Source organism: Scylla paramamosain, chromosome 29 (genome assembly GCF_035594125.1).
Source record: "Scylla paramamosain isolate STU-SP2022 chromosome 29, ASM3559412v1, whole genome shotgun sequence".
In the NCBI taxonomy this organism is placed as follows: Eukaryota; Metazoa; Arthropoda; class Malacostraca; order Decapoda; family Portunidae; genus Scylla; species Scylla paramamosain.
The window spans coordinates 13461880-13477532 of NC_087179.1; the positions used below are offsets into that span (position 1 = coordinate 13461880).

Sequence of the window (15653 nt, forward strand, 5' to 3'; positions counted from 1 at the left end):
TTTTCTCTTTAATTTTGTTTTCACTGTTTTTTTTTTCTTTATCGTGAAGCTACATAGAAATCAAAGGGGAATTATTTCTGTGTTTTTTTTCTTTCGTTTATTTATTTCCCTCTTTAATTCTGGTTTTCACTTTTTTTTTATTTCTTCTTTACTTTTATCGAAAAACTACAAACCAAAGGGGAATTACGTGTTTTTTTCTTTTCTTTTCTTTCTTTCTTTTTATTTCAAAGGTTTATCTTCATTGTAGTTAGTTGTCATGATTGTCCGCTCCACGTACACTCGCCTCTACGGACACAGCCAATAGGGTTACCTGCATGTTTACTGTCGCCTGCCACCTGTGCCGCCCCTCACGTCACCTCCGATGACACTACCAACACCTTCCCCCCACCACCCACCCACCTGCTACCTATACTGGGACTTTCTCTACTGCTGCTGCTACTATTGCTGCTACTACTTCTACTACTATTACTACTACAATCTACTGTTACTACTGATATTGTTGTTATTGCTACTACTAGGACTTTCTATTACTATTACTACTACTATTACTACTACTACTACTACTACTACTACTACTACTACTACTACTACTACTACTACTACTTCTATTTGGCACACAACGTGAAGGGCGTGGCTCATACCTGAATGTTATGAGCCTGTGGAGGTACACACACACACACACACACACACACACACACACACACACACACACACACACACACACACACACACACACACACACCACCACCACCACCACCACATGAACGCAGCCTCCCCCTCTTCTCTTATTTTTTTCCCCTCTCTAGTCTTCTCTCACCCCGCCTCCCCTCGCAAATAATCGCCAGGGGTGATTTGTTTTTTCCTGTAATCATCTATATATTTTAAGTCTATTACCTTTTTTTTTTCTATACTAAGGGCGTTCTGATGGTAATTATGTATGTATCGCTGGAAAAAAAAAATAAATAACTTCCTATCACCTCTCTCCTTTTTTTTTCTTTTGTTGTTGTTGTTGTTGTTGTTGTTGTTGTTGTTGTTGTTGTTGTGTAGTCCATGTACGCATTTTTCTTCCTGTTTCCTTTTTTTTTTTGTCATTTTCACAGTGCTCTAAACGTTAACATCGTGATCATAGAAGCAAATAAATAAATAAATAAATAAATAAATAAATAAATAAATAAATACAAAATGGACGCACTTTCTTACGTATTGTTCTTCTTCTTACACTGTAGTTCCTTCATCACAATAAGTAAAAAAAAAAAATAGGAAGAAAAACGAGTGAAAATTATAAGGCTTTTAAGATCAACACTAAAGAAATAAACAGCAACAGCAACAACAACAACAACAACAACAACAAACAACAACAACAACAACAACTATAAATAACCATCTCAACACTAAAAAAAAAAAACAATAATAAAACGTGCATCTACGCTTTTTTTTTTTCTTTTTACCAAACTATCATAATTAACTGTCAAAGGAGTTCGGGGGAAAAATCGAGAAAGTTGGAAAGAGAATGACGAAAAAAAAGCAAAAAAAAAAAAAAAAGCAGGCCCCAACTTTGAGCAGCCTTAAAAGATGCGATGGGGAGAAACTGTCTGGATTTTTTTGATAACAATGGAAAAAGTGGACTGCGGTTGAAGGGTCTTTAATGTAGTTCTCTCTTCTTCTTCTTCTTCTTCTTCTTTTTTGTAGTTCTTGGCCAGTCTACTACTATAGATCTTATAGTTATGGTGGTGGTGGTGGTGGTGGTGGTGGTGGTGGTGGTGGTAAGAACATGAAGACAAAGACGAAGAAGAAGAAGAAGAAGAAGAAGAAGAAGAAGAAGAAAGAATTAAAAAAATGAAAAAAACTAAGATAAAAGAAAAACAAACAAAGGAAGTTAAAAAGGAAAATCCGGAAACTAAATTCAAAAATAACAAAAAACAAAAAACAAAAAGAAAAAAACATTAAACAAAAAAACACCAATAAAAAAATTTCAAAGAAAAAAGAGGCGAGAGGAAAAAAGAATAAAAAATCAAACTCCTATTAAAAAAAAACAAAAAAAACCACGATACATTAATATACATTAATTAAACACCCTAGTGGCACTTGGCAACTCTTCATCTGCATCCTCCAATCCCGTGCCTCCGTCGCCCGGCCAACATCAGCTAGGTATATAAAGGCGACACGGACCTCGGCGCCTCCAGTCATAGGGAAGCCGTGGCATCGTGCAGAGACAGAGTGGAGGCGCAGCAAGTTCGTATATTAAGACTCAAGTTACGGAGACTACCAGGCATAGGTTTAAGGTTTGGTTATGTTACTGATGGTGAAGAAAACGAGTCTTTTGAGCCCCTGCTGAGTCTTAAGGAGGGTGCGTGTTGCCAGCCAGCGAGCCTACACACACTGTTCCAAGAGGGAGAGATCTGAGGTGAAGTGTGTGTGTGTGTGTGTGTGTGTGTGTGTGTGTGATGGTTGATGTTGTTCTTGTTGTTGTTCTTGTTGTTGATGATGATGATGTAGTCGTTGTTGTTGTTGTTGTTGTTGTTGTTCTTGTTCTTGTTGTTGTCGTCGTTGTTCTTGGTGATTATGATAACGTAATCGTAATACTGTATTATTATTATTATTACTATTATTATTATTATTATTATTATTATTATTATTATTATCACTGGAGGCAAGACATCGAACTTTCGTTTGGCTGTAATTTTCCCTTGCTCTCTCTCTCTCTCTCTCTCTCTCTCTCTCTCTCTCTCTCTCTCTCTCTCTCTCTCTCTCTCTCTCCTTTTCCTTCTTTCACAATTCCCGTCAAGCTCGGCCCTGGCAGGAAGGATGCGGGGCGCGGGACGTATCCGGGTGGCGATTACAACTTTGGACGATTCTAATGAGAAAATATTGATCAAAAGCGGCTTTGACGGAAGACCATTTGTACCGCGAGAGGCTGCTGCTTCCAATATACAGTAAGGAGAAGATAAAGAGGAAAAGAAGAAAACAGTAACAACAACAACTACTACTAAGAAGAAAACTACACGTACTACCACTCCTATTACTACTACTACTACTACTACTGCTACTACTATCGCTATTATTACCAAGAAGAAGAAGGAAAGGATTTATTGAGCTTGGGACTGGAAAACAGGACAAAAATGAAGAAGGAATAGCAAAAAATGAGAATGAAAATGAAAATGATGATGATAATGAAGTAAAAAAAGCGAGAGAGAGAGAGAGAGAGAGAGAGAGAGAGAGAGAGAGAGAGAGAGAGAGAGAGAGAGTGCGGGAATCTAAACAAATCAATACTGTTTTTCATACCTTTCCCAGAGACACGGCAGAAAATCGAGCAGTCTGCCGGAAACTAAGGAGCAGGCACGCTCAACACCCTTAACAACAACAACAACAGTAATCAGGTCGTTAGCGCCGTGCCAAGCCAGTGGGGAGCTTTAAAAATGCACGTTCCATACTATAGCGCGCTTCTTGCACTTCCTCTTATGCTCTAATTACAACGACTGAATATAAGTAATCACTGTAACATCACCGCTTAGTTCTTAATTGTTCCACCAACATTCGCATGCCGCACTGATACGCCATTCAGAGCTACCACACAACGAAGTAAAATAATAATAATAATAATAGATCTCTCCTCTTTCCTGGTCCTCTTCCTCCTCCTCCTCCTCCTCTTCCTGCTCTTGTTCCACGCACACGTAACAAAGGAAGGATGCAAAGTTGTACAATCGTCCCAGGAAGTCAATGTCACATGCTTCAGTGAATTTCGCGTCTATAAATCGAAGAGAAATTAATATACTGACTCGTTAACTGTTCCGACCTCTGGGTTGGGTGAGGTTGGGCTGGGTTAGGTTGGGTTAGGTTGGCTTAGGTTGGGTTGGTTTAGGTTAGTTTGGGTGAGGTTGGGTTGGGTGAGGTTGGGTTGGCTTAGGTTGGGTTGGATTAGGTTGGTTTGTGTTAGGTTATGTTAAGGTAGGATGTTCGCAAAGACTAAGAACTGAAGATGGAATAAATAGAGGTAACTGTCTAATTCTGATGCTATCTTTGATTTATTTATCATTATTATCATTATTATTATTATTATTTTTATTATTATTATTATTATTATTATTATTATTATTATTATTATTTATCTTTTTTTTGGTACGAAGCATTTTGCACACGTGACATGACTCCCTAGCACAACTGCACATGTATTGTCACTCTTGTACTCAATCACCATTCTTTCCCATTACTGATTTTCTTTGCGTATTTATCTTCATGGTCACGAAGGAGAGTCAACACAAAGAAGACAGATTAACAGTTCCAGATCTTGCAGTACTGACGAAAGTGAAGAAAGATTTATCGCTCTGCATTATTTTCATAAGTGATTATTTTACACATTTATCCTTATGACGAAGAACGGCAAAGACGAAGAAAAAAAAAACAGAAGAAAGTTAAACAGTTCAGATTTTTCAGTACTGTCGAAAGTAAAGAATATAGATATACCGAACTTCACAATCGCTCATAACTATTTCTTTACGTGTTAATCATCCGTCATGGTACTGTACGACTACGCGTGCTTTGGGGTTCGAGTAGTCCTCAGACGCACGGGTTTGAATTCTGGCCACTGTTCGAGGTTAGGAAGGGCATCCACTCAGGGTAGCGGCTCCCAAATGCCACAGCCAAAGTCTTTCGTTAGAAGGCACCGTCCCACCCCTGATGGACTGAGGAACCCGGATGTAAAAGACGAAAGAAAAAAATAATGACGAAATTATAGCGAAGAAAGCGATGAAACAGAAGAAAGACACACAGGTCAGTAAAAATAGAAAAAAATAATAATAATAATAAAACGAGAGAACAGCGACGGAAACGAAGAAACAGAAGAAAGACACACAGGTCGGGTCAGTTTTGTTGACGGTGAAGAGCGAAGTGAAAACAGCTTACAAAACATGTCCTCTTCACTCGCTGGCTGCAAAGTGTGTCAAGAGGAATACAAGTGTTGCGGGTACTTACACGTGTTCCTCGGGGTGAGACGTGGGTACCCTGGAGCACTGGGAAACTTAGGGATGCCCGAACACCTGTAGAAGGCGAAGGTGAAATATAGATGAGAGATTTTTTTTTTTATGTTAGAGGGGCACTAGTCAAAGGCACAAAAAGTTAAAAAAAAAAGGCCCACTAGAGTGCCAGTCCCCAATCAAAGGTCAAAAAGGATAATTGAGAATTAGAGGATAGAAACTGAATAAATGAGTGAACGAATATACAATTAAATCAAATATAAAACGCGGAAGAAAAAAAGACAAGAAAATAAGAGGAAGACCAAGCAATCCAGATCACAAACAGAAGAAAAAAGAAATAAGAAAGGTATAGAAAACAAAGGAAAAAAGGAAAGAGAAAGTCGACAGCCAAAATGTAGACGGTAAAACACAAAGGAAGAAAGGTTACGCAAAGAAAATAAAAAGACAAAAGAAAAGCAGGACACAGAAAATATAAAATAGGAAAGACAAAAGAAAAGACAAAAAGACCAGAACCGAGAAATCCACGCTATAAATAACCGAAAAAAGAATCAGAAAAGCAAAAAGGAAAGAGACAAAAAGAAAATAGGACAAAAATAACGGCAAGCAATCTAGATAACACAAAAGTATATACAAGAAAAAAGAGAGATAAAACGAAAAAAATAGCTACACAGCAATCAGAGAGAGAGAGAGAGAGAGAGAGAGAGAGAGAGAGAGAGAGAGCATCTCTCTAGTCTAAAATAAGCCAAGCCAAGCCAAGCCAAGCCAAACTAAGTCAAGTCGAGCCAAGCCAAAACGAAGCTAACCCAAGCCAAGGCAAGCCAAGCCAAACTAAGCCAAGCCAAGCCAAGCCAAACCAAAATAAGCCAAGCCAAGACAAGACAAGCCAAACCAGGCCAAGCCAAATTAAGCCAAGTCAAGCCAAACCAAACTAAGTCAAGCCAAGCCAAGCCAAGCCAAGCCAAGCCAAGCCAGGGCCATCCACTCCACAACCCCCTCCAGGCATCCAATCACGTAATCTAGCGCCATTCCAGACTTGATAATCCAAACTTTATAAACTCAATCACTGCACCACCACTACCACCACCACCACATCCTCAGGCTACACACACACACACACACACACACACACACACACACACACGCGTAATGTCTTGCGGGGGTGGAGAAAGGGGGAAAAAGAAGCGAGTTGTACCGATTGAAATGTAAAGATGATTGAAAGATGGAGAGAGAGAGAGAGAGAGAGAGAGAGAGAGAGAGAGAGAGAGAGAGAGAGAGAGAGAGAGAGAGAGAGAGAGAGAGAGAGAGACGTTCCATAGATGCGAGGGGAGAGGGAGTGAGAGTGAGGGAGAGGGAGGGAGAGGAAAGCTAGTATCGATCATTATAAGGTTGATGACGTCACCTACTGAGCTCAACAGGTGTTTATTACCCACCTGTTGATGTCTTGCCGCGCAGGTGTGACCACGCAGAGAGAGAGAGAGAGAGAGAGAGAGAGAGAGAGAGAGAGAGAGAGAGAGAGAGGTGGAATCTAAACAAATCAATACTGTTTTTCATACCTTTCCCAGAGACACGGCAGAAAATCGAGCAGTCTGCCGGAAACTAAGGAGCAGACACGCGCAACACCCTTAACAACAACAACAACAGTAATCAGGTCGTTAGCGCCGTGCCGAGCCAGTGGGGAGCTTTAAAAATGCACGTTCCATACTATAGCGCGCTTCTTGCACTTCCTCTTATGCTCTAATTACAACGACTGAATATAAGTAATCACTGTAACATCACCGCTTAGTTCTTAATTGTTCCACCAACATTCGCATGCCGCACTGATACGCCATTCAGAGCTACCACACAACGAAGTAAAATAATAATAATAATAATAGATCTCTCCTCTTTCCTGGTCCTCTTCCTCCTCCTCCTCCTCCTCTTCCTGCTCTTGTTCCACGCACACGTAACAAAGGAAGGATGCAAAGTTGTACAATCGTCCCAGGAAGTCAATGTCACATGCTTCAGTGAATTTCGCGTCTATAAATCGAAGAGAAATTAATATACTGACTCGTTAACTGTTCCGACCTCTGGGTTGGGTGAGGTTGGGCTGGGTTAGGTTGGGTTAGGTTGGCTTAGGTTGGGTTGGTTTAGGTTAGTTTGGGTGAGGTTGGGTTGGGTGAGGTTGGGTTGGCTTAGGTTGGGTTGGATTAGGTTGGTTTGTGTTAGGTTATGTTAAGGTAGGATGTTCGCAAAGACTAAGAACTGAAGATGGAATAAATAGAGGTAACTGTCTAATTCTGATGCTATCTTTGATTTATTTATCATTATTATCATTATTATTATTATTATTTTTATTATTATTATTATTATTATTATTATTATTATTATTATTATTTATCTTTTTTTTGGTACGAAGCATTTTGCACACGTGACATGACTCCCTAGCACAACTGCACATGTATTGTCACTCTTGTACTCAATCACCATTCTTTCCCATTACTGATTTTCTTTGCGTATTTATCTTCATGGTCACGAAGGAGAGTCAACACAAAGAAGACAGATTAACAGTTCCAGATCTTGCAGTACTGACGAAAGTGAAGAAAGATTTATCGCTCTGCATTATTTTCATAAGTGATTATTTTACACATTTATCCTTATGACGAAGAACGGCAAAGACGAAGAAAAAAAAAACAGAAGAAAGTTAAACAGTTCAGATTTTTCAGTACTGTCGAAAGTAAAGAATATAGATATACCGAACTTCACAATCGCTCATAACTATTTCTTTACGTGTTAATCATCCGTCATGGTACTGTACGACTACGCGTGCTTTGGGGTTCGAGTAGTCCTCAGACGCACGGGTTTGAATTCTGGCCACTGTTCGAGGTTAGGAAGGGCATCCACTCAGGGTAGCGGCTCCCAAATGCCACAGCCAAAGTCTTTCGTTAGAAGGCACCGTCCCACCCCTGATGGACTGAGGAACCCGGATGTAAAAGACGAAAGAAAAAAATAATGACGAAATTATAGCGAAGAAAGCGATGAAACAGAAGAAAGACACACAGGTCAGTAAAAATAGAAAAAAATAATAATAATAATAAAACGAGAGAACAGCGACGGAAACGAAGAAACAGAAGAAAGACACACAGGTCGGGTCAGTTTTGTTGACGGTGAAGAGCGAAGTGAAAACAGCTTACAAAACATGTCCTCTTCACTCGCTGGCTGCAAAGTGTGTCAAGAGGAATACAAGTGTTGCGGGTACTTACACGTGTTCCTCGGGGTGAGACGTGGGTACCCTGGAGCACTGGGAAACTTAGGGATGCCCGAACACCTGTAGAAGGCGAAGGTGAAATATAGATGAGAGATTTTTTTTTTATGTTAGAGGGGCACTAGTCAAAGGCACAAAAAGTTAAAAAAAAAAGGCCCACTAGAGTGCCAGTCCCCAATCAAAGGTCAAAAAGGATAATTGAGAATTAGAGGATAGAAACTGAATAAATGAGTGAACGAATATACAATTAAATCAAATATAAAACGCGGAAGAAAAAAGACAAGAAAATAAGAGGAAGACCAAGCAATCCAGATCACAAACAGAAGAAAAAAGAAATAAGAAAGGTATAGAAAACAAAGGAAAAAAGGAAAGAGAAAGTCGACAGCCAAAATGTAGACGGTAAAACACAAAGGAAGAAAGGTTACGCAAAGAAAATAAAAAGACAAAAGAAAAGCAGGACACAGAAAATATAAAATAGGAAAGACAAAAGAAAAGACAAAAAGACCAGAACCGAGAAATCCACGCTATAAATAACCGAAAAAAGAATCAGAAAAGCAAAAAGGAAAGAGACAAAAAAGAAAATAGGACAAAAATAACGGCAAGCAATCTAGATAACACAAAAGTATATACAAGAAAAAAGAGAGATAAAACGAAAAAAATAGCTACACAGCAATCAGAGAGAGAGAGAGAGAGAGAGAGAGAGAGAGAGAGAGAGAGAGAGAGAGAGAGAGAGAGAGAGAGAGAGAGAGAGCATCTCTCTAGTCTAAAATAAGCCAAGCCAAGCCAAGCCAAGCCAAACTAAGTCAAGTCGAGCCAAGCCAAAACGAAGCTAACCCAAGCCAAGGCAAGCCAAGCCAAACTAAGCCAAGCCAAGCCAAGCCAAACCAAAATAAGCCAAGCCAAGACAAGACAAGCCAAACCAGGCCAAGCCAAATTAAGCCAAGTCAAGCCAAACCAAACTAAGTCAAGCCAAGCCAAGCCAAGCCAAGCCAAGCCAAGCCAGGGCCATCCACTCCACAACCCCTCCAGGCATCCAATCACGTAATCTAGCGCCATTCCAGACTTGATAATCCAAACTTTATAAACTCAATCACTGCACCACCACTACCACCACCACCACATCCTCAGGCTACACACACACACACACACACACACACACACACACACACACGCGTAATGTCTTGCGGGGGTGGAGAAAGGGGGAAAAAGAAGCGAGTTGTACCGATTGAAATGTAAAGATGATTGAAAGATGGAGAGAGAGAGAGAGAGAGAGAGAGAGAGAGAGAGAGAGAGAGAGAGAGAGAGAGAGAGAGAGAGAGAGAGAGAGAGAGAGAGAGAGAGAGACGTTCCATAGATGCGAGGGGAGAGGGAGTGAGAGTGAGGGAGAGGGAGGGAGAGGAAAGCTAGTATCGATCATTATAAGGTTGATGACGTCACCTACTGAGCTCAACAGGTGTTTATTACCCACCTGTTGATGTCTTGCCGCGCAGGTGTGACCACGCAGAGAGAGAGAGAGAGAGAGAGAGAGAGAGAGAGAGAGAGAGAGAGAGAGAGAGAGAGAGAGAGAGAGAGAGAGAGAGAGAGACAAACAACTGCATCACCCCATTTCCCAAGTTAAATTCACTGCAGGTTCACTAACACCCAAAATTTCCTCCGTTACTTTCCCCTGGGTACAAATTTACTCATCACGAAGAACCAGGGGGGAGGAAGAGGGGAAAAAAAGGAAGGTAATCGGAAAGAAGGGGGAGGAGAAAAACAGGAGAGTAGATAGAGGTTAGAAGGAAAGGTGAAGGGGAGAAGGAGGGAAGGAAAAAACAGAAGAGTATATAGAGATTAGTAGGAAAAGTGAAGGGAAGGAAAGAAAGGGAAAATATGTGATTGGAAAGGAGGAGAAGAGGAGAATAAGTAAATAAATAAGTAAATGAAAGTACATGATAATAGTTCATAGTAGTAAATGGTAATAATTATAGTAGTAGGCGGAAGAAGAGTATAAGAATAATGAAAGGAAGGAAAGAAAGGGTAGATAATGTGACTGATGAAGAGGGGAAGTGGAGAATAAGTGAATAAATAAATAAATGAAAGTAAATGACAATAGTAACAAAATCAAAACACTGCAAACGAAGATAGCGATAGACTAACAAAGCAATAGATGGAAGGTACGTAGTGATGATAGGGAATAGATGATAATGGTGATGATAGGAGATGATGATGATGATAAATGGCGATGCTGAGAGGCGATAATGATGGCCAATACTAATAACTGGAGATGATGGTGATAATAATGACAAATGATAATGATAGGAGTTTAATAATGTGACCAGATGGTGACAGAACAAAAAATAAATAAATAAAATAAAATAAAAAAGAAAGAAGTGAATGGCAAAAAAAGAAAACGAAAAAAGAAATAATTGAAAACGAATGAAAAGGTGAATAAAAAATAAATTATATAGATGAGAAGGATTAGATGAAGTAACATAATAAGAAAATAACGAAGACAAGAAATTAAAATAAAAAAAAAATAAAAAACATTAAGAGGAGAAGTTATAAATGTATAAAATAATAATAATAATAATAATAAAAAGAAAAAAAGAAAAAGAAGAAGAAGAAGAAAAAGAAAAAAGAAGAAAAAAGGAGGAGGAGAAGGAAGAAGAAAAAAAGAGGAAAAGAAGGAAGGAAAAGAACGAAGGGAAAAAACGAAGGGGGAAGTAAAAATACATAATTAAAGAAGCTAACAGTTGTAAGATGAGGAGGAAAGAAAGTGAAGGAAGGGGAAACAAAGAAAACTGAGATGAGGAAGGGAAGTAAAAAGAGAGGAAAGGAAGGGAAGAAGTGAAAGACGAGGAAGGACTAGAAGGATACGTGGTCATAAGGGGAAAGAGAGAGAAAGAGAGAGAAAAAAGAGAACAATAAATAAAGAATTGGAAAGGTAAGGAAAACTAAGGAAAGGAAAGAAACTGGTAAAATATGAAGACAAAAAGAGGAAAAAAAGGAAGTGAACAGGTAAAAAAGAGAAAGAAGTGTAGCAAAGACAAGGGAAAAAAAGAAAGCATGGAAAAGTAAGATATTGAGGAAGAAAGGTAAAGGAAAAAGGAAAGTAATGAAGATGGGAGGGGAAGAAAATGGAAAAGAGTCAAGAGTAAATAGGGAAGGTACAATAAAAGAGGGAACTGGAAGATAACCGATTGAGGAGGAGGAAAGGAAAGAAGAGAGATAAAAGGTTTGAAGGAAGAAATAGGAAAGAAAAGAGAAAGATAGAGGTAAGAAATAGAAAGAGAAGGGAAGAAGAGATCAAGAAAAAGAAAGAAGAAGGGAAGAGGCAGAAAGTAGAAAGATAAAGGATAGAAAGAGGAAGGAGAGAGAAGACAAGGAGGAAGAGATTAATTAAAAGATAAAAGGAGAGAGAAGATAATAAGATAAGGGATAGAAGGAGGAACAAGAGAGAAGAAGACAGGGAGGAAGAGATAAAGGAAAATAAATGGCAAGGAAAGAGGGAGAAAGAGGAAGAACAGAGGAGGTGGAGAGGCAAGAAGATATGAAGTAAAAGAAGGAAAGAGGGAGAAGATAATGAGATAATGGAAAGAAAGAGAAACGAGAGAGGAAAGGAGAGGAGAGGGAAGGTGAGGGCGGGAGAAGGTAAGAATGGAGAATGAGAGAGAGAGGGAGAGGAGGAAAAAAAGTTAAAAGAGTTGGAAAAAGTGGAAAAGTGGAAGATTAAACCAATTCAGAATGTATGCAAAAACTTTTTACTGGAAAACAGAATCACTTTGAAATAAATACCCCACAAAAAAGGAACACTAACTTCGCTATTATCTTATCCTATCAAAACGTACATTGCAAGTATAAATAAAAAAAGTAAATAAACAAAGAGGGAAGAAAGGATAACAAAAAGGCGAAAAAGATAAGAGAATAGGAGAAGGGAAAGATAGGATAAAAGAGAACATGATAAGATAAACAAAGAAGTAGGGAAGGATAAAATAAGCACAGGAAGGGGAACAGGATATGGTAAGGAAAGGAAGGATAAGAGAAAAAAAGAAGAAGGGAAGGAAGGATAGGAAGAAAGGATCAGGGATTAGACAAAGAGAAGAAAGGAAATGAAGGAGAAGGATAGAAGGAAAAGGGAACGGGTTAAGGTAAAGAGGAGAAAGGGAAGGAATGATAGAGAAAAGAGAACGGGGGAAGACAAAGAGGAGAAAGGGAAGGAAGGAGGTGATAAGATAGAGAGGGAGGCAGGAAAGGTAAGGCAAGAATGTGGAGGGAGATGTAAGGTCATAAGGTCATAAGGTCAAAGGGAGTCTATTTATGATGTCCTATTAAAGTGACCTCTCTCTCTCTCTCTCTCTCTCTCTCTCTCTCTCTCTCTCTCTCTCTCTCTCTCTCTCTCTCTCTCTCTCGTGTTTGCGTTAAAAGGTTCCTGTTGTCTCTTTCTATGCAAATGGAAGTAAATCTCTTTGCCTCGTTCTATCTCTGTCTGTCTGTCTGTCTGCCTGTCTGTTTATCTGCCTGTCTGTCTTTGTCAGTGGTTCGTTGTCTTCCTGTCTGCCTGCCTGTCTGTGTGGATGAGTGTCTAGGCGTCTGTCTGTCTGTCTGTGTTGATGAGTGTCTAGGCGTCTGTCTGCCTGTCTGCTTGTTTGGGTGGGTGCCTATGTCTGAATGCAGTCTCTCTCTCTCTCTCTCTCTCTCTCTCTCTCTCTCTCTCTCTCTCTCTCTCTCTCTCTCTCTCTCTCTCTCTCTCTCTCTCTCTCTCTCAACGAAAAACTTCGACAACACACCTTTCGTAACCACAACAAAACACACACACACACACACACACACACAGCAAAGCACCACAACTATGTCATCAGAAAACGGCGTGGGGGTATGCTTCCGCAAACAAGGTCTTTGTATTAAGTTTTCTGTGTCTCGTTTCGCGGGGGAGGAACAAAGCGGAGGGGAGGGAGGGAGAGAGGGAAGGAGGGAGGGAGTGAAAGGTAAGAGTAAGGGAGAGAGAGAGGGAGAGGGAGAGAGAGAAGAGGATGGGATGGGATGGTATGGTACAGTTTCCTTGATTTTTTTATTTATTTACTTTTTCTTCAATTCAGTAACTAAGTGGAGGAGGTTGAATATGTGTGAGTGCTATAATTGTTGTTCTTGTTATTATTGTTCTTGTTGTTGTTGTTGTTGCTGATGCTGAACTATATTACACTATTGAATAATGGTGACTGTAAAGTACCTTTTGTAGTAGTAGTAGTAGTAGTAGTAGTAGTAGTAGCAGCAGCGGTGGTGGTGGTGGTGGTGGTAATGGTGGCGGTAGTACTCATAATATTAGAAGCAGCGTTATTGATACTGTTTATAATGATGCTGATGATAATAATAACAATAATAATGATAATGATGATGATGACAATAATAATAATAATGATAATAATAATAATAATAATAATAATAATAATAATAATAATAATAATAATAATAATAATGATAATAACAACAATAATAATACACAAAATAACATTCCCAAGAAATAAAAACAACTACTACAACTACTATCGCCACCACCATCACTTCTACATACTACTACTACTACTACTACTACTACTACTACTACTATTTCTCCCTCTTACTTTTAAAATCTCATTATTTAAGGATCTGGGTTCATTTCTTACTAATCTACTTTGAGAGAGATCCTGTGTAGTGTACTTAATGAAAAGACTTACAAACCTCCCCTCCCCACTCTCTCTCTCTCTCTCTCTCTCTCTCTCTCTCTCTCTCTCTCTCTCTCTCTCTCTCTCTCTCTCTCTCTCTCTCTCTCGTAAAAGGGAAATTAAAGTCCCCTTGTTTGTCAGCGAGGAAGGAGACTTGAAGACGTGGAGAGCATTAATATTATTGCTTCTTTTCCTAGTATTAGACTGCGAAGTAGTGGTGGTGGTGGTGGTGGTGGTGGTAGTAGTAGTAGTAGTAATAGTAGTAGTAGTAGTAGAAGTAGTAGTAGTAGTAGTAGTAGTAGTAGTAGTAGTAGTAGTAGTAGTAGTAGTAGTAGTAGTAGTAGTAGTAGTAGTTGTTGTTGTTGTTGTTGTTGTTGTTTATTTCTACATTCCCCTCACTTTCATCTTCTTTATTCACATCTACTCTTCTTATTCTTCCTTTAATCATCTTTCATTTCCTCATAGTAACATCTTCATCCCTTTCTCTCAAACAGGCGCGCCACCTTCCACGCCTCTGTCAGCTGCACGCATCACCGGGGTCACCATGGCGCTGCTGGTGGGCGAGGCTCGGAAGTTTCCTGACTCACACCCTTACACTGTCTTTCACCGCCTGGCCCACCGCCCAAAGACACAGGACAAGGTGGCACTCCTGCATGAGGCCACGGCGATCACATATCATCAGCTGGGACAGATGGTTGACTCCCTCTCCCTGTGGCTGGAGGCGAGTCTGGAGCGGATAATGAGGGATGACGGAGATGGCAGCAAGAACGGTGTACAGAATGCCGCTAATGGTGAGAGTCTCGCGGCGGAGTTGGCTAAGCTGCGCACAGGGAGCGTACAAGGCAATCCCACCGCTGCCACCAATGTTGTGAATCCCAACCCAGCTTCTCCCACTGTGACTACTACCATCATTGCTCTGTGCCTGCCCCGCTCGCCCGTGCTGGTGGCGCTCATTCTGGCCATCTGGAAGCGAGGCTGGGCTTATGTCCCCTTAGACCCCATCGTGCCAGCCCTACGCACTCTCTATGTAATCAAAGACTCTCGGCCAGCCTGCATCATTACTGACACACAGACCAAGATTAGGATCAAAGGCCTGGAGACTGATTACGCTCTGGCCACCTCCATCACCACCACTGCCACCATCACTGACCAGCCACCCCCGGCCAGCTACGTCATCAGCGACAGGATCGTGGACGTGACAGGATGGGAGGGCAATACACCGCTGCAGATCCGCAACGGGGGCATGGATGACGTGGGTGAGGAGGATGGCAGTGAAGGAACCCCTGTAAAGGAGGAGAGAGCTTCCGTGGCCGTTGATGAGAGTCCTGTGCAGGCTGTGTGTTCGCCTGACAGTCTGGCCTGCGTCCTGTACACGTCAGGCAGCTCCGGCGATCCCAAGGGCGTGAGGCTGACGGTGGGGAATATCATGAACCGCCTGGCATGGCAGTGGGAGGCGCTGCCCTTCACAGAGGACGACGTCTGCCTCATGTCCAAGTCCCTGACCTTCGTGGACTCCCTGACGGAGGCGATGGTGCCGCTGCTTGGGGGCGCGCCGCTGGTGGTGGTGAAGGAGGACGCCATCAACCCGGAGCTCCTCATCAGGTGAGCAGCGGCGCCCGTGGCATCCTGCACGGTGGTTTCTGTACGTGTACTTGTCCGTGGCTGGCTGGAGGGATGAGCCTGTGTGTCAAGATGGAGATACTTGTTTCGGTGTTGTGTGTGCGTGACTGGCTGGCAGGGTGGTGGAGTGACAGGATGACC

General features: G+C 41.0%; 1 protein-coding gene across 1 annotated transcript in view; it reads left to right on the forward strand.

Moving 5' to 3' along the window:
• Positions 1 to 2171: 2171 nt before the first annotated feature.
• LOC135115355 (beta-alanyl-bioamine nonribosomal peptide synthetase ebony-like) overlaps positions 2172 to 15653 on the forward strand; it is a 28486-nt gene continuing 15004 nt past the window's right edge. The window contains exons 1-2 of the mRNA XM_064032032.1: positions 2172 to 2404; positions 14387 to 15494. Of these exons, the coding sequence (XP_063888102.1) occupies positions 14437 to 15494 (1058 nt within the window). The 5' untranslated portion in view covers positions 2172 to 2404; positions 14387 to 14436. The remainder of the gene's footprint in view (positions 2405 to 14386; positions 15495 to 15653) is intronic.